The sequence below is a fragment of the Phalacrocorax carbo genome, chromosome 5 (assembly GCF_963921805.1).
Source record: "Phalacrocorax carbo chromosome 5, bPhaCar2.1, whole genome shotgun sequence".
Taxonomy (NCBI): Eukaryota; Metazoa; Chordata; class Aves; order Suliformes; family Phalacrocoracidae; genus Phalacrocorax; species Phalacrocorax carbo.
Genome location: NC_087517.1, coordinates 6,173,252 through 6,192,010, shown reverse-complemented (window position 1 = coordinate 6,192,010; position 18,759 = coordinate 6,173,252). Strand labels below are relative to the sequence as shown.

The window sequence follows — 18,759 nt, the reverse complement described above, 5'->3', positions numbered from 1 at the left end:
CTATGAAATGAGTACACGAGTGTCATTTGAAAGGAATGCAGGAAAAAAAGAAAATTAAAGATTTACATGAATGCATTAAGGATTATTGCTTTTGTTTGACTCCCCTCGGACTTACATAATTTTATTTCCATTTTTTAAAATAAAGTATGAATTGTGGGTGAAAATGTAAAAACATACATACAGCAAATTTCGGAATGCTCATCACTGCCATCCAGACAGTCATCATCCCCATCACAGCGCCAGCGATCCTGGATACAGCGCTTATTGTTACACTGAAATTGTTCAGCTTTGCACAACTGTGGTAGCACTTCTCCGTGTTTAACTAGGAAAAATATCCAAGAATCACATCTATTTTATCAGCTTGATACATACAGAATGCAATACTACCTCTACATAAATAGATATAAATTCTCGTTATCACTCTTCAGAACACTTTTTAGTAAACTTTGCATATTTGAGGTAATTCCACCTGAAGCCTGTAGCAGCATGCATATCTGAGTGTATGGTTGAGGTAATACATTTTTTAATACATGGAAGAACCCAGAACAGAATGGCACTCAAACTGTTTTTTAAATTGGTGCTTAGATGATAGTGTAAAAATATCAGTTTCAAATATTGCAATGCCTCATCAACAGTGAAAAGAAAATATTCTTACAGGCACTGACCAAATTCTGGTGCACGTTAAAGGGCTTGGAAATGATTACTGCAGGGCTGATTCTTGTATCCAAACAACAACCCAAACACCGACATTATGCACTGGTACAGGCTCGGCAAAGAAGAAAGGATGAAATTCTACTGAGGTAGAATTAAGTAGCAAGCTACAAGCTTATTGATAAATCCAGGCAGATACATTTCTCAGCCTACGGTTCAGAATGCTTAATGTGTAAATACCACGCATCACTCTATGACCCTATGAGGAACATCACAGTCCTTGAAAAGAGCTGGGCAATGAAGTGTGTTGGGGAAAAAGCAGGAAACCTGCTTCATTCAGATCTAAAGGTGTCTAACCTCTCTTCCTAATGCTTATATTCCATCTTACCAGTGAGAAGTCCACCTTCCAGTATTTTCTGCTAAAAAGAAAAGTAGTTTTCTTTAGCAACAGTGATGGCTGTGCCAGCCATGCATTTGGGTCATAGTCAAGGTAAGTGCAAGCTCAGTAATGCTCATCAAGTTATGAAATAATCCTTACGCTTTACTCATCTCTGCTAGGCTTACTGCTGGAGACCTATGTAAAGTTTTACACTCTACGCTTCAAGAAATAGATTAATGAGATTAAAAGAAAGGGAATTTTGAGTAAGTTACAAATAGAAAGTCCAAATATTTTTTTAAAATCTGTATTATCTGATGAGTTGTTATTTTTAATTGAAAATCCCACATTTTATTATTAACACTTTTTAAAAATTATTTTTGGCATGTCAATTAAAATATCCAAGGAAGAGATGCAACAAAAAGACAGTGAAACTTGTGTAGTCCGTGTCAGGACCTATTATATACAAATATATCTGCTTGACATGTTTTATGAACAGTTGCAGCATGAAACTAGAATTTTCTATGCCAGAGCTGAATTTAATGTACCTAGTCCATATAATAAACCAAAAGCAGTTTATACAGACCTAATCACAATATTTTCTGCTATTTCTGATATTCTTCAAATGAGGTCAGTGAAATATTTAAGTACTTTATCATACCAGACATTCTGAAATATCTTCCAATGCATTTTATCCTCAAATATTTTGTAGTTATTATTTTGTCTCTTCTGAAAAATTATTTTTATATTTAATAAACTGCCTTCAATTAGAATCTATATTGAAGGAATATTTCTCTGTCTTATAGAACTGCAAAAAGCCTCTAGGAGACTGCACCTTCTTGTTTTATTTTCAGATTTGACTTGATCCCTTTACAGTTGTATCAACTCAGATATTCCTTAAAAATCTTACTCATGCAGGTTGTACTGTTTTCCTCCAAAAGCTGATTATCAGCACAGGCACAAACTCTGCCTCCAGGAATGGCTAAACAAAGAGTGCTGCAGCCTCCGTTATTAACACGACATGCATTATCACCTGTGGGAAAAAAAAAAAGGCAACTTTAAAACTAACAACCATGCTAGAATGAGAAGATTTTTTTTCAGAACGTGATCATGTGAAGAATTTTTTACAGTTATTTTCCTCTCATTTTAGGGACACATTATTCTCACAGTTTGGTTACTACGGGTTATAATATTTAAACAATTTTAGTTACAGGTTGCAATAACCTGTGAGAATAATAATAATGATAATAATAATAAAAAAGAACACCACCATCAGCTCACAACATTCTATTTTCTTGTTTTTATGAGGGGAACAGAAATTACAAAATATTTAGTATGTCAAGAGTACATGCACGTAGTAGTTTTAAGAAATGGAACAGTATATAAAGGAATGTTCTGAAGTATATTAGCATCTGCACATGTTAAAACAATGTGAACAGAAATGCAGGCTAAGAAAAAAGAGAAAGGAAACAAATTAAAAGTTTAATGAGATCTAGGGAAGATAGAATACAAGGCACATATTCCACTCCTCTTTTCTGAACACGTCTGCTCTTTCTCTGCCTTTTTTTTTCTGAGTTATTGTTTATTCCCAAAAGCTGTTCTCTGTTCACGTGAAGAGACTGACAGCTGTCAGGTGTTTAAATCTTCTACCAAGGACTGCTGCATCCCCACTACCTCATTTCTCAGGCAAGCAGACTTAAAACCAAAGCCCACTGAAGCAAATGTTATGATTCCTGTTTGTGTTACTTTGGTCATGACCTAATTGTTTAGATATGCACTGCTGAGGACGTTCAACTTCGCATGATCAAAGCTCTGTTAATTTCAAGCATTGGTGACAATTGACTGTGATCAGGCAAGCTATAAAAATTCTTGTCTGCTGAAACTTTAAATCAAAACTACTTTTTTTCATCGTCCTGTCCTAGTAAAAAGTAGGTGTTCCTGCCTCAGCACCTCCTTTTTAGGTGTAGAAAACATTCATCAGCTTCCTGGGTTAAAAGAGACCCCACACAATTCCCTCTCCTCAAAGTACTGACACTTCTGTTGTCATAGATAATATAATATTAACTTCTCATAGAGGTAGTTACGGACACGCATATTAACCTGTCCTGTCAGAGCCATACCTGCACGTGCAGGGAAACATTTTCAAATTATGAGATGAACATCAGGTAGCCAGCAAATAATTGAAGATTTCAAAAATTTTCAAGTTTGAAGATGTACCCTAATACATCTTACGATACCAGCCTTGAGCATTTCATAATAATCTATTCCCAGACTTTTTTCCGACCCACCATACATCACTTCTGAGAAGTGAACGCGTTCTACAGTCCATTAAAACCCCACTGAACGTTCACATAAATTTGTGTAAAATAATTAATGCAGAATGCCATAGGAAGCCACTGTGATACTTGTACTTTCATTGGGCAAAGTGTGAGGGAGATGGCAAGAATATAGTTTTATGAACAGGGAAAACTGGAATACTCCATGAAGTGTGAGGGTTGGATCACAATTTTAGATAGAGCAGTTCCAACTTAGCCTGGGCACTTGAAATACTTTATTGGATCTTGACTTTGTGTTTTAGACTATGGCCTAAAACACTGCAGAAAAATCAACTCCTTTATTACGTCTATGCTCACCAAAACCCAAATTATACGAACAAAACATCAAAACAGTAAGAGATGTATTTGCATCTAAATCTCGGAAAACCTCAGCTACAGCAACCACCTCAGGAAAAAGTAGCCACGAAACTCTCTACATCTTTACAGGGCCACCTGTTATTCAAATCAAAGGATGCCAGTAACACAAAGATTTAAGAAGATATCAGAAGCTGCCAAAACAAAACAAAACAAAAAAAACCACAATACGATCTTCAAAAGTGAATCCACAATTATAGAGCACAAGTCATGGAGATTTGCCATTATTTAATTAAAGAATATGCAGGAGTTTGTCAGGTAACTGGAAAAAGGATAATCCTATAGAATAGAAGACTAAGACAAATACAGAAAACACTTTGATGACCCATCATGATTCTAAAGCCCAATGCAAGCCTAAAATAAATAATATAAAATTAAAACACTAGATCAAAGTCAACTGGTCCATCTTGAAGATAAAAGGTTCTTACTTAACCCCATAATTGGGATGAAAACCTACTGTAGAGTATGTTACTTGCTAAGTAAGTGATAAAAGAGAGGATGAAAACAAGGAAAATACCAAGAGTTAAAGCACCAAGATCCTAGAAAAATAGGTTTTTAAAGTGAGCTTTAAGGAAGTCATGAACCTGAAGGTGCAATGTCCTGTTGGTCTTGCTGAAGAGATTCCTAGGCTAAAATGTCTCCTGAAATGCAGTACAACAAACAGGTTAAATCTCTTTACTAATTAAGCTGTGGAACTCATTTAGCTACCAAGTATTTATGAAAATAAATTTCCTCAACTGCTATTCATAACAGCTATTTTACATGTGTGTTCTCTAAAATACTCCTAAAATTTTAAAACTTCTTTCAAAGCTATTAGCACAGTTTTCATGTTTTTGCTAGCTTTTAAAACAACTGCTGCCCTGCCACTTGCATATGATTAAGTTAGACTGATTCCATTTTAATTTGCTAAAAATTAGGCCAGAGCTAAAATAAGGTAGTTGCATCTCAGTCATCGTTCTCAGAAAAAAAATATGGAAACCAGGCGCATTTCTTTAATTGTCTCATTTAAAAGATATTGAGAAGCATTTATCACGCTTAGAAATTATTGTACTTCTATGCTTTCATGAGTATTGATTTATTTTGGACCATCCCATAAACCTAAACTCAAGTACTGCTGAGGTTGTGTAAGCCTACTTTTAGGATCGTACTACATGTATGAAGTGCTGCAGCCTGGGGCTCAGCAGTTCTTTTTTGCAACCTGAGGAGTTAAAATATCAGCTGTTTTCAAAAGAGGACATTTTAACTGCTGTAAATGGACTTACACAAGAATTACTTACATATGAACAGCAATCTTCCCTTTTATAGCAGTGGAAATACTCGCAGGACTTGGCAGTTTCATATGCTGACTGTAAATCCAACTCCTATGTTACTATGCTTCCCGCCACCTCCCCATTATTTAAGGTATTCCTGATGCATGCAGAGCCAAAGACTATGCCTAAGACAGTAAGAAGAATTCTAATCTCTGAAAGCAAGAAAAAACCAAACGTTCCTCTGCAAGAGGATCATGCCTTATGAAATACAAAGACAGTGAAAAGCACCTCTTCTTACTTAAGGACATACCAAAAGAAGTTAATTGTCAGTACCCATAGTACTAAGCAAAGCAGGATTGGCACATTCAAGTATCCTGTAGAAGGTCTCCTACTAAAAATGCCAGTCTCAATTCAGCTATGCCAAAATGAATTGACATGGTTTCTCCTTGTGCAGACAGTGACAATAATAACAGCATCAAAACACTTGGCAGTAATAGGTTAGCGGTTGGACTCGATGATCTTAAGGGTCTTTTCCAACCTTAACAATTCTATTATTCTATAAAACTGTAACGTCAAAGTATCAGAGCCAAATGTTCCTAAGGTTCGTGTGCATAGACTATAAACTGTAACTCATACCATAAAATGAACTACTATGGTTTTCTCTGTACCACATGATTCAGCCTTGATCTTGCTCTTTTAGAAAAAACAAACAAACAAACAAACAAAAAAGCATTAAAAAAAGGAAAAAATATAGCTTTACTTTCTTTAAAATAAAGGCTTATGGTCCTTTTGGGAACAATGAAAGATCTACCACACCAAGCATGACAAAAAGGGAAGATCCTAGAGGCTGCAGTTAACTTACAAAATCCCAGTCGCAACTTCAAACAAACAATGCATTAATGTGCCAAATTCTCTTTCTCAACATTTAAGCTCATTCAGCTAAAAATGTCTAAGAGGTAATATTTTAGTCTTCTGTCTCCGGTGTTAGCTTATTTGGAAACTAATAGCAATTTCATTCATTCTTAAGTTTCCTTTTTTCCTAAAAATAAAGGAACTTTCTGAGTACCAAATGAAGCAGCAGAAGTACTAAGTATTTAAAGCAATCACCACAACCTCTCTTGGCAGACACAGTTCAACATATTCTAAAATTTTGCCAAATTGAGGGTAGATTTGGGGGCAAAATTCTTTTGCCTTAAGAAAAACCCTGAACCCAACAAAAAAGCCAAAACACACTATGTTTTCACACGACTTTGGAAGTAGGAGTCCCTGAGAAGCATCTGTGATAAGAGACACACTGTTACAATGGCCTTGATGTACTACAGTTTGGTTTAAATATTGAAAATTGAGATGTTACAATATCAGAAAGAAGAAACTTCCATCATTGCCTCCACACTCATAAAACCAATTACGAGTTAGCTGTCTGGACCTCAGCACTCCATAATCAAGTATTAATCTCAATTGCTTTCCCTATATAAAAACATTATTCAGCAGGAAAGGGAAAACTTCATATTAACCTGCTGTAAAGAAAATCACTAAGCTTTTCAGCAGGGCCTCAGACAGTTAAGTCACACATCATAGGAAGGAAAAACAAACTGGAAGACATACTTTTAGACAGAGAAATCTTTGTCTTCTCCAAAGAATATTAACTACATATCTAAGTCTTCAAATATAGTAAACTGTAAAATTAAACACAAAATTAAACAACCCTATACATGCAGATATTACATGCCAAGTATTTCACCTACACACATATGCATTTCCCATCTTACACTTTAGCACCATTTTGAAAACGAAAATATTTCTTCCCTTTGTGAATCACTTCGTTTTCCTCCTTTTTTTTTTTTTTTCCCCTGGATGGAAAAAAATGGTAAGACTAGACAGAAGAAAAGTAATTTAAAATATTTAGTCTGTATGCTATATAAAATCTCTGAAATAAACCTATGCAAAATATTTAGCCAGTATATACATGGAAAATATTCACTATAGTTTACTTTCATATATACAGGTATCATTTTTGTGTACAGAGAAACGGATATATACACATTAAACATCCAGATACATGCCTACAGCAAATATAAAGGCTAATATACATATCCTCTGTATCTGTGAGTGCTAAATATTTTCTCTGATGTTTTGATTCTACCCACTCTACTAGTTTTATCAGTTGCTCTCTATGCCATTCACTGACTACAGAGGACAGAGACAACAGCCAAATCTTCCAAGCAGTAAGAATGGACATGAACAGGACACTGTACCCACATCCAGATCTGAAGGTGAAAAGAAAATTGGGCCTTATGCACAGGGAAGAAGTGCTCGCAATAGGTTCTGGAAACTTAAAATAATATTTTTTTTTCTAATAAAAAGAATAACATTCACTGTTTTAACATGCACCCTTTAACACTGTACCTGTATTATGTAGCATTTGGATAAATGGTGACATTTACATTTTGTTACTTTTGTGGTTCATGTACAGAATGAAATGCAGCAGGACTGCCAACGCCTTAGCGCCTCTGATTTTCTATAGGAACAGTTGAACTGGAAACATTCTAGTCCTACATGTCAAAAATTACAATGTATACAGATTAATGAGATCTATAGACTTTAATATTTAATATGGCCATCTTTTAACCAGTATTTTATTTATACTAATTCCTGATGTTCAGTTTTATGTTTGGTAGCAGACATTATCTAGAACTGTTTTCATTGAGAGGAAACATTCAACGACTCACCTGAACACTGTATGCAGAAAATGTGTCCCAAAGTTTTCTTTAGTAAAATATATTTGTAAATTTAGCTGTATAGCCGCAATTGCATGTCTAAACTCCGTTCATGGAAGCCTATAGCCTTTATCTTATTTCTCTACTGATGTAAGTAACAACAATTATGGATTTTCTACTACTCTCAAAGGCCACTTTCTCTGATCCTGTGTAACAGCACAGCGTACTTTCAGGAGATTAAGTCATGCGGTGCTGATGTAGACCAAGATGCGGGAGAAAATTACAAAAAGGAAACAACAGACAGTATCTATGATCTTATTTAAGAAAAGGTAAATGCAAGAGTATATTTTATGTCTGTGGGCAAATGGGTATATATATTCTCAATTCTGTTTTACACTTTAGCAGCATCTCTCTGACACACACGGAAAATGGCAATAAAGGCAGTCTAAAGACACAGAAGAAATTCAGACGGATATAATACAATTCACTTTTCAGTAAGTACGGGATGATCGATTTAACAGCAATGGATTGAGACATTGGAAAGTATCTTGCTCATGCCATGAGTCATATTCTTTTTTCTATTGTTGTTCATCTAGTCACCTCAAAACACTAGGAGACTGTAAGGGGAAACATCTTTTTATAACAGACCTTTGGAGAAATCATATGTTATAAATACCTTGCTGTTTACGTGGATCATAGATCTGGAGCCCAAACAAGGGTGGTCTCTCACTTCTTAACAGTGTCACATTCCTTGTAACCAGATCCAACTGGAAAATTGACCCATTCATATAATCTGTCCAGTAAATATAATTTCCGTGATGTGATAGTCCAAAAGGATGATTCAAATCTTTTCCATTGTAGACTACCTGCAATTAATTAGCGGTAGGTGAGTATTAGCAAGGTTAAAATAATTATTAATTTTCCTCAGCATGCACTGCAGAGAACGTAAAATGGGAATAGCAAAACGGAGATAAGCACTGTGCCCAGACATGATGACTTAATGCAATACAATCAAATAAAAAGTGTAAAGCCGCCCAGTGAGCCAGCATCAATATCTAACTTCAGAACTTCATATAAATTCATTTTAAGTGTCCCCTGTCAGATAATGTAGAGGAATGCAGGTAACCATACAATCATTATGTTCAGTAAATATCTACCTTCTTGTCCAGCTAGGAAGCACGGTTGTTTACACAACTTTGGGTATCTGTCAAGTATATAAAATATCTACTTCTTTTAAATCAAAGATGAGTGTGTACGAGTTGCTTATTTTTGTTGAAGTGTGAAGTAAGTGTAGAGATTCCTTATTCATTTCTGTGAACTTCCTCTCTAGTTTGGGTTTTTCCAAACTAGAACACCACAGTTTGTTCCTAAAATAAAACAAACTTTCTTCCATTCACCTTCTACTTCTGGTTTATTAGCTCATACATAGAACTAAAAATTACACCCCAAATTTGTCTTTATTTTATTGTCTGCAGAAATGTTCTGAAACAGTGTAATTTGCTATAGCCCCCATTTCAGGACTCCTTCTCATGAACTCCAACTACCACTACACAAGAGCTGTCTGATAAAGACGAACAGTTTAAAAATATATTTAATCCCCACAGAATGAAAACAAAATTTTAAAAAACGTCTAAATTTACTATCAAGTAAATTACAATAATTAGAATTATTTACTTGAAATACACAGAAAACTGCAGAAAACTCTAAATCATCTACTTTTGGGAGCCCTGCCTTTACACATCCTCATAGTAGCTGCAGTTCAGGATGAGTAAGTTCCAGTCTTCTCCTGCTGGCTGGGGTCCTTGCTTGAACTAATGCCCAACTGTGTATTTCTGTCTTGCCTCTAGAAAGAAGGAAGCAGTTCATCAGATGCCCTACGTTGTCTCTATTTAGAGACGCAAGCCCAAGAGAACAAGGAGATAAAGCCCACTAAAATACAACTGCTGTGAGGTGACAAACATCATCCCTTTTTGCCCTTCAAATTTTCTCTTTGGGTTTGGGATTCCTTTGGGCAGAACTCCTCACCTCAGTTAACCGATTTTGATCAGAATTAATCTGTTAATCATCCACCACCTACTGGTGGAATTTTAGCAGGACTTCCCCACTCCCTAAAATCTTCACTATACTGACACAGTGCTATTGACCCAGTTATTTTTTGACCAAAACATCCTACAATAAAGAACAAATTATTCAGCATCAAAAGCAAGTGTCTTCTAGTTATTTTTGGCTACATAAATTATGTTCAAAGGGCTGTGCATTTTATTTAAATCACAGGATTATAGAGAAAACACTCTTCATGAAAACAGAACCATTCTGTGTAAGACTTAAAAATAAAACCTGTGAAGATGGGTTCTTCTTAGTATTCACCAATTCTGGTGAGAGGCAAAACCAGCAAAAAACAGCAGCTCTCACTAGCAATAGATGTGCAATCCATGGTAACTTCATTTAACCTTCCTAGACCTGTTCTGTCGAGGGACTTTTCAGGAAGTCCAGCATTGCTGGTAGACAAGGATCGCTAATTAAAAAATCTTTTTCAGCCAATGCGCTTATCCTCCTCCCCCTTCCATTAGAGGACCATAATGGATTTGGAGCAACTGTAGAAGAGCTAAATGTAAATGCCAACCTAGCCATTACGACAAACTGCAACACTATAGCATTAGTACAGGCTTAGCAACAGATCACTCAATATAAAGGATTTTAAAAGCAATATTACAGCAATATGAGCTTGTACAGGGATGCGTTCCAGGGAGGACTGTGCCTACAGTTACTGCTTTCAGTAGTAGAGGTCCTATCAGGGCCATCATAACAAGGGAATCGTGAGTGAAGGATGAAAGTCACAAGACGTATACATGTTGTGACAAAATCCTCCCTCAGAAGGACTTAATGCCCACCATTCTCTACTAACGATGAAGTTTCAGTTGTCAGGGTACTAATTTTATGAAGCAGATGCTAAACCTTCCCCAAGTTATCAGACTGCGGTCTAAGTGTTAACCATTTTCCAGATGTTTGTTCTGTGCTTCTTGCTTCCACAAAGCAACACAGAACTTCTAAACTGACTTGCATCTAGCTAGCATAGCCATTAGTAACAGCTAAAACAATCTCTCTCCATCTTTGACTGCACTTATTGAGGGCTCCCCCTCTGCATATTAGCACAAATGCTCAAAGAGGGCGCTGAGATTCATCAAAAGCAGCTTATCCAGTGAAGTTAAATGAAAGCCTCTCTCTGGCAGAGCCAAAAGAAGTTTTCTTTTCCTACTGAAAAGCTCTTTGAAGCTTCGTGGCTCAATCAAAATATAACTCATTGTCACATGAGAAAAATAGATTTAAAAAAAATAATCAACTTTTGTGTCACTTTCTAAAGATGAAAATTTTAAGCTGTGTTATAGTCTCCCACAGGAGACTGCCAACATCGCTTGTTTCAACGGAGATGACACTGGACATGCCACAGGGTTATGCGGACTTTAAAAAGCTTGGAAAGTATTTTTGACATAACACAATAAAATCCAGAGAAAGAGCATGCCTGTGGCAAAACAGCAGTATTTTTCTTTTACCTTTCTCTCAGTTCCATTCAAAAATATCCTTTCAATGTGATCATAATAGGCGTCACACCAGTATAATACATTGGCATGATAGTCCAGAGTTAAACCATTTGGCCATAGCATCTTTGATGTTACAAAAATCTGCCGACTGTAGCCATCCATCCATGCCTTCTCAATTCTTCCCACACTGTCATCTATTTCATCTTCTTCCCAGTCTGTCCAATACATCCAGCTACGAAATTATAAAAACGAACATTCAGATACCACTTTAATCATCTGAATTATACTGTAGACTTTTAGCAGAAGTTCGCAACAGTATATCCACAAGCCAGAGTGATTTTGACTTTTGCGTGTTATTTCCACAGCTCTATTTACTTTCTTTGTGTGCTGGATGCTGCTGAAATGACACTTGGGGTATTTTGCTCATATTGTAATGAATTACGTGAATACCAAATGGGTTAACTGGCATGAGAAGTTAAAGAATTGTTTAAGACCTTATTTAATCACACCAGAATTATGATTTTTTTTTTTTAAGCCAGCAATTTTATTGACTTTGTCACAAAGTTCAAAGTTTTACTGTTTTGGGGTTTGGGTATGTTGTTGGGGTTTTTTTTGTCAACTCTAATTTGCCTTTATGATGAAAATCTGCTTTTTATTATGCTTGATACTATCAAAAAAAGCTACAATATATGAATTCATTGCACTCTAATAGCTACGGGATAACCTTGACATTCTGTGAACTTCACATCCCACATGAAAGCAGCCAAATTACTCAAAAAAAACATTATGAGCACTGTGTCCCTCACAAGAATGTTTAGAAAGATAGATGGCTATAAAAATTATTTGAAAAATAGCTGGTAGGCAATTTTAGCATGGTTTTATGGTTTATAGTGCAGCAACACAGATAACCAAAACAACTCTGAAAAATAAGTACCTCTGCTACCTTGGGAAAATTAAGCAAGCACTGTAGTAAATCATCTAAAAATATTAGTTCAGACGAGTTCTCTCAGCCATTATCTACTGGACACTAAAGAACACACCCTGTGTTTTGGGGTTTTATTTTCTCCTGTTAAATTAATTTGATTATCAGATATTATTAGAGAATTTGCTGGTGACAACTCTGATTTCAGCAATTTAAAATACACAACCTGAACTTATACAAAAGCAGAGGGTAGCAACCATGCTATGAACCACCACTTTTCTCTTTTCTCTTACTTATTTTTTTGCCCAAAGGAAAACATACAGATGCCTGTATGTAATCTATGAAGCATCTAAACAGCATTTTGTATCATATGACACACAGGAGACATCATATGCTGAAAACGTTTACTAGACAGCAGATGCTTACTTTTAAAGTCAAATCTAGGATTTCAATTGTTAAGCATTAAATAGAGGAAAAACATCATATAGATCTAAAATGTATCCTACCTGTCAAAGCTGTCATGATTTAATTGGTATTTATGTGCCTCACCTTGGATTTCACCAGATCTATGTTTCTGAAATTCTACAAATTTCTGAAATAAGTCGTGTGATCCTAACCCACTTAACCTATCTATACTTTGAAGAATAAATTCAAGGAATTTGAATTCTGAATTTACAAAAAGTATGAAACACTGAAGTGAAAAACAGTTTTGCTATCAAATCTGTGTAAATGATGCCAAATCTACTGGTCAAAAATTCTATTCAGACACACTTTTATGTATAAGATTAATTTGACCAATCTGGGTTTTCATATAAAAAATTGGAAAAGATCAAGAAAAAATTACACCATCATTACACAGGTTTACTGATATGCAAATATACCTTTTTTGTTTCTTTTCTGTCTCTTCCAAGTCACCCACCAGAAGGCTGTTTTTTATTCTTTTAATATTTTTGTAAATATATGCTAAGAACATCAACCAGGTTTTGATCCATGAGGATTATAACCTTCCTTGCATGTTTGACTCGAACAACACTAGGTTTAATCACAGAATAAAACCCGTATACGCCCTAAAGCTCGGGCAGAGATGCAGGTCAGTATGGTATTTATTTTATTGGAAGACAAAATATGTTTTACAAATATTTACATGACTGCTCAACAGCAATTACCAAGCTTTTCTCCATTAACTTTTTGTCTGTACTTGTTCTAGTTATCATGTCATAAGCTAAAACATGCTTACAGTAACCTACATTTACATTAATGTGCTTTAATTGTATCTCAAAATGCAGTTAATGCTTCTGTATTGGCTAAATCAAGACTAATATTTTCTAAACATAATTAAAATGCCATACTAAATGCTATCCCTCAGGAAAAGATTCCATGAGAAGTATAATCATGAAAGGCATGCTATTTTATTAGAAAAGCGTTTTATATAATAGCCCTTTTCAGATAATACATCTTCATACCCTATTTCCTGTGCTATGCATTTACTGAGCTGGAAAATTTAACAAAGTAATTGTAGGTATGGTTATGGTTTGCATTCTGATTTTACATCCTTACTATCTGACCTTAATTAATTGTAGCCTTTCCACAGTCACTTCCATTCCTCAAAGGACAAGCTCAAAAGTGAAAACCTGGTAGTGTAAATACATTCTAGTACCAGGAAAACAGTAGTCAATCCAGCCACACTAGAATTACCTGCCTACGTCATTCTCCAGTGACAATTCCCTGAATAAATGTAACTGAATTTTAGGTAAACCACAACTATACCACACTAATATAATGTTCTGGTTTTTATGCAGCCCATCACAAATATGCTAGTAAGTAATGAAAAGTGCCTGTCTCACTTAGTTTTGCAAACCAGTGTGTATAAGGATATGGTTATAATTATCTTCTGAAATTTAGACTTACAAAGAGAGAAGTAAAGGAGAGTGTTATAAAGTTCACTTAGTATTAAAAATACATACAGGTCTGATACACTCAATTTGAGAACAAGGTGAATCACATTCAGATTAACTGGACATAGGTTCAATGGTGTCTGGACAAGCACACTCTTCTGAAGGCTTCAGGTAAGAATACTGGGCAGGAATTGCAGACATTATAGACTGCTGCAGAATTACAGACTACTACATGGCTCCGGAAATCCCATCCTAAGCAAAATTCAATCCCATATTTATACTACAAAGACAATAATTGAACAACATAAATTAGTCTACTTCATACCCATTGACAGGATCAACTACAATTCCTCTAGGGTGGGACATGTCACCCTCCAACAATGTTTTTCTACTCTGAGCAGCTTTTTCCAGTCTGGCTACAGCAATAGTTTTTCTCTGGCCATCGTTTGTCCAATAAAGATTATTTCCAATCCAGTCCACTGCTATGCCTTCTACATTATCGAGATCTGTTGAGAAAAGACAGTAATAAGAGAAGAATATTATATGTTTACTTTCTAACATTATGCATTATTATAAACAATGGACAATATATGGTCCATATAGCTAAATCAGATAATTTCCTGGAATCTGAATTATATTTACTGTGTCTGTCAGAACTATCTTTGCTGATAACACCCTAAAAAAGACAAAGACTGGTCATAAAACTTGTGTATTAAACCATAAGCCTTCATATGTTAATTATAGCTGGCCCTGGGCAAATCACTATTTAACAACACCCTACTGAATTTTAACCCTAAATAGCAATATCAGTCAAGTCAATTTGTAGAGTTCTAGTACTCTAAATTGTCTTGCTTCTACCCAAAATACAAGTTTAATTCATACTAACATATAAGCAAAATGGGTATGCAATTTACATTTGTTCCATTGTCCCTTGACCTTGCAAAACATGTAAGCAAGAACATCACAATAGCCAGAGTTATTCTCCACAGCTAAGTATATGAGCAAACTATTAACATAATAAGCAATGCATGAGCGAAGAGCAATGCTACCACTGGATGTACCAATGGGCTCGTGAGTGGGACATCAGGGCTCCGTCCAGAACCAAAACGAGTCGACACTGTTCATTCCATACAGGGTGGAGGTTTTCCCATTTGAAAAGGAGTAAAACAATTCCCCAAGCAACAAGTTTTCCCTCAAGTTTACCCAAGCCCCTCTAAGATTAACTGAGCTCTGTCCCCTCCCACATGATCCGTAACAGCATAAGGTCTTTAAAAGGCTTTCCACCTCTCTTCATCATACCTTTCCCCTTTTATTTCAGAAATATCTCTAAGTCCAAGAGTGTGGAGTGGCATATGGAGAATTTCCAGTCATTCTTTCCTGGCCTTTGTAGCGTTGTGAAGGCTGAGGCACCACCCGACTTCAGCCATCACCCTTTGTCAGGCAGCTGACCCTACACCGCCCCTCTGGCACGCTCCTCCCAGTGTGGTCACTCCTCAGCTCCAGGACGAGCCCACCATTTGCCAAGCGATACCAGAGGGGATTTAATACCACAGGGAGTGATGGAGCTTGGGCTGCAGCATTGGTGACCACCACCTTTTCTGGTCCCTCTCCCTTGCCTGTAAAGGTGCCCTCACAGCCCAGGCCTCTGTCACTTGCTACCCGCTTTCCCCCAGTCCCTCCAAGGGGTGTTTTTCTGGGCAGGATGGAGACACCACTCCAGGTACCCCTCCACCAGCCAACAACAAAGCCCTCCCGAGCCACAGGGCAGTGTTTACAAGTGGCACAGGCCCAAACTCCCCAGAGCTGTGCCAGCAGCAGCTCGGCTCGCACCCCCATAGCAGGGCCGGCTCAGCCCCAGTGGCTGCTGCCTCCAAGGGAGGGCCTGTGCCCAGCTAGGAGCACAGCTCGCCGCCCTGTTAGCAGGTCCTTGCCATGGCTGAGCCCTCCGCTGTGACTCCCTGGCTCAGCTCGGTGGCCACAGCCCTGCCTGAGGAGCACACACAGCGTGGTGCCGTTCCAGCTCTCCACCCTGCTTCCCGGGCAGCCCCGGCCCCGCAGCAACCCCTGACACAACCACCAGCCCCTTGACTGGATGTTTCCTCACAGGTGGCCGGGCCTGGTCCTGACCAGCCCAGAGCGGTCAGCGACCAGAACATGGCACCCAGCAGCATCACCTGGCAGAGCACTGACGGGCTGGTTACTGGCTGCTGCCTCCCACCACCTTCCAAAAGCTGAGGAAGCTGCATTTTTTTTTGTTTTAGCATCCTTTCTGAGGTCAAACTTGGGGTGGAAACACTCATTTTACTGTTATTTTGTTTGGTATCTTCTCACAGGTAGCCAATCTGTGCGTCTGGATCAAAAAAAGATAATGGGGTAACAACAAATCGCTGTGACTCCAGTGTTTCCATTGACCCTGAGAATTCCCAGCACCAAATCGGTGCCTCCCTTTGCTGTGGTAAAAATGAAGTTCGGTATGGCTGAAAAGTTAAAAAATGTACCAAGAAACAAGCAAGAAACCACATTAAAAATACCCTTCCTTACTATGATGTTTCTTGACAGTATGGATTGTATTACTTATTTGCTAAACTCGGATATAAAATCCTACATTACAATTTCATGACAGGAATTATCAAGACTTGAAAAAGGGAATGTGAATTGCTTTCTCTGTTCACTTTTACACCAGTAATGCCATCTAGACCCAAGCTTTAATCAGATTCATTCTTCCTCACCAGTGTCAACTTCACTTTCTGATCAGTGCTGGAGTTTTTTGAAATATTTTCTCAGAACAAACATGATGCCGAGAGGTTTTTATCACAATGTAAATTTAAAAATAATGCATTACCATTTTTAAAGAAATGCTTATATGACAAGACCACTGATCCTACCTAAGTCCCATTTACACTGGACATACAAGTGAAAATCTACTAAACTGAAGACAACTCTTAGAATCATAGAATGTCCTGAGTTGGAGGGGACCCGTGAGGATCATCGAGTCCAACTCCTGACCCTGCACAGGACAACCCCAAATTCACACCATATCTCTGGGGCCCTTGTCCAAGTGCTTCCTGAATATCATCAGGCTTTGTGCCGTGATGCCTCCCTGGGGAGCCTGTTCCAGTGCTCCACCACCCTCTGGGGGAAAAACCTTTTCCTAATAACCCACCTAACCCTCCCCTGGCACATCTTCCTGCCATTCCCTCGGGTCCTGTCATCAGTCACAGAAATAAGAGCTTAGCACCTGCCCCTCCTCCAGTGACTTTAGCCGTGCCTCATATGGTTTCTCCTCTAAACCCTTCACCAACTTCGTGGCCTCCTCTGGACACTCTCTATTAGCTTTATATCCTTAATGTACTGTGGTGCCCAACACTGCCCACAGCACTCGAGGTGAGGCCGCGCCAGCGCAGAGCAGAGCGGGACAATCCCCTCCCTCGCCCGGCTGCAATGCAGGGCTTGATGCACCCCAGGGCACGGTCGGCCCTCTGGGCTGCCAGGGCACACTGTTGGCTCATGTTCAGCTTGCTGTTGACCAGAACTCTCAAGTCCCCCTCTGCAGAACTGTAGGGGAACTATTTGTACTATGTTTACTATTTGAACTGTGCTGCCAGACATATGTAATTTAACTGTCAGCTTTCCAGACGAGAACTTCACATGAACTCCTGAAGTGGTGGTTTGGAACATTTCAAGTTGTTATCAGAGCAATTTTTACTGTGCAGCATTGTGCAGTGGTGCTATGTTGCCATCATCCAAACCTTCCCTCAGGTTTCTCCACAAAGGCGCCTCCTTGTAATACAATCAGTAAGTACTAATGGAAGGTCTTATTTGCTAATATTCATAACTTCAGTATAGCTACACATTTTTTGCAGCCAATCAGATCTGTTTGCCTTGGGACAAACTATAATGTTTTTTACCCCAGACTTCTTTACTGACTATGACTCTAATAATGTAATTCCCTACAAGAAACCAGTACAAATCATTGCGATGGTCAGGAGTGCAAAGCTCTTTTAGCAAGTCACACTCTGCATAACTTATTTAGTGCAACAGAGAAAACTTTCTGCTTAATATAATGCATAGATAACATGGTATGTCATCAACCATACGCTAAGATAAAATATGACAGCTTCACCCGATAAGTGAAATACCGGGCTTTTTATGCACTTGGATGCAATAACTTCTCTAAAAGGTGCCATTACAACCTCAATAGCATTAGAACATGATAAATTACTTCACAGCATTTTTGTTCAACAATGTTTTTAAGTTATTGTAATACCACCATATTCCCTATCAAGTTAGCAGAGTTATAATGTTTTCAAATACCTTGTCATTGCAAAATGTATAATTTTTTGTTAATTTTATAACTATTTCCTTTCAGAAGAAACCAACATGCATCTAGATATGTTGAACTATATTAAGATTATTATATAACTCGCATTGTATACTAAAATGTAAAAATAACAAGGATCCCCTAATTAAGAGAGATACCTTAGTCAGTATGCTTTCAATGTTTAAAAATAGAAAATTAGAAGAAGCTGAGGGCGGGCTACTGAAAGTCATAGCGTGGCAGCCATGCAAAATTTTTTGAACTGTTTTTATCCTTATCAGTATCCTCTGTCTGGGTACAACAACAGTGGACAAACAGCACAGACGCATAAAGATAAATATGCAAATGACCTTTTTTAACATGAAAGAAAATTCTTGTCAATAACATAGAATTATATACGA

At 37.5% G+C, this 18,759-nt stretch overlaps 1 protein-coding gene across 1 annotated transcript in view; it reads right to left on the bottom strand.

The window, feature by feature from the left end:
- LRP1B (LDL receptor related protein 1B) overlaps positions 1-18,759 on the bottom strand; it is a 761,744-nt gene that overhangs the window by 279,180 nt on the left and 463,805 nt on the right. The window contains exons 12-16 of the mRNA XM_064451033.1: positions 14,366-14,546; positions 11,236-11,455; positions 8,361-8,550; positions 1,938-2,060; positions 182-322 (exon numbers count right to left, since the gene is read on the bottom strand). Of these exons, the coding sequence (XP_064307103.1) occupies positions 182-322; positions 1,938-2,060; positions 8,361-8,550; positions 11,236-11,455; positions 14,366-14,546 (855 nt within the window). The remainder of the gene's footprint in view (positions 1-181; positions 323-1,937; positions 2,061-8,360; positions 8,551-11,235; positions 11,456-14,365; positions 14,547-18,759) is intronic.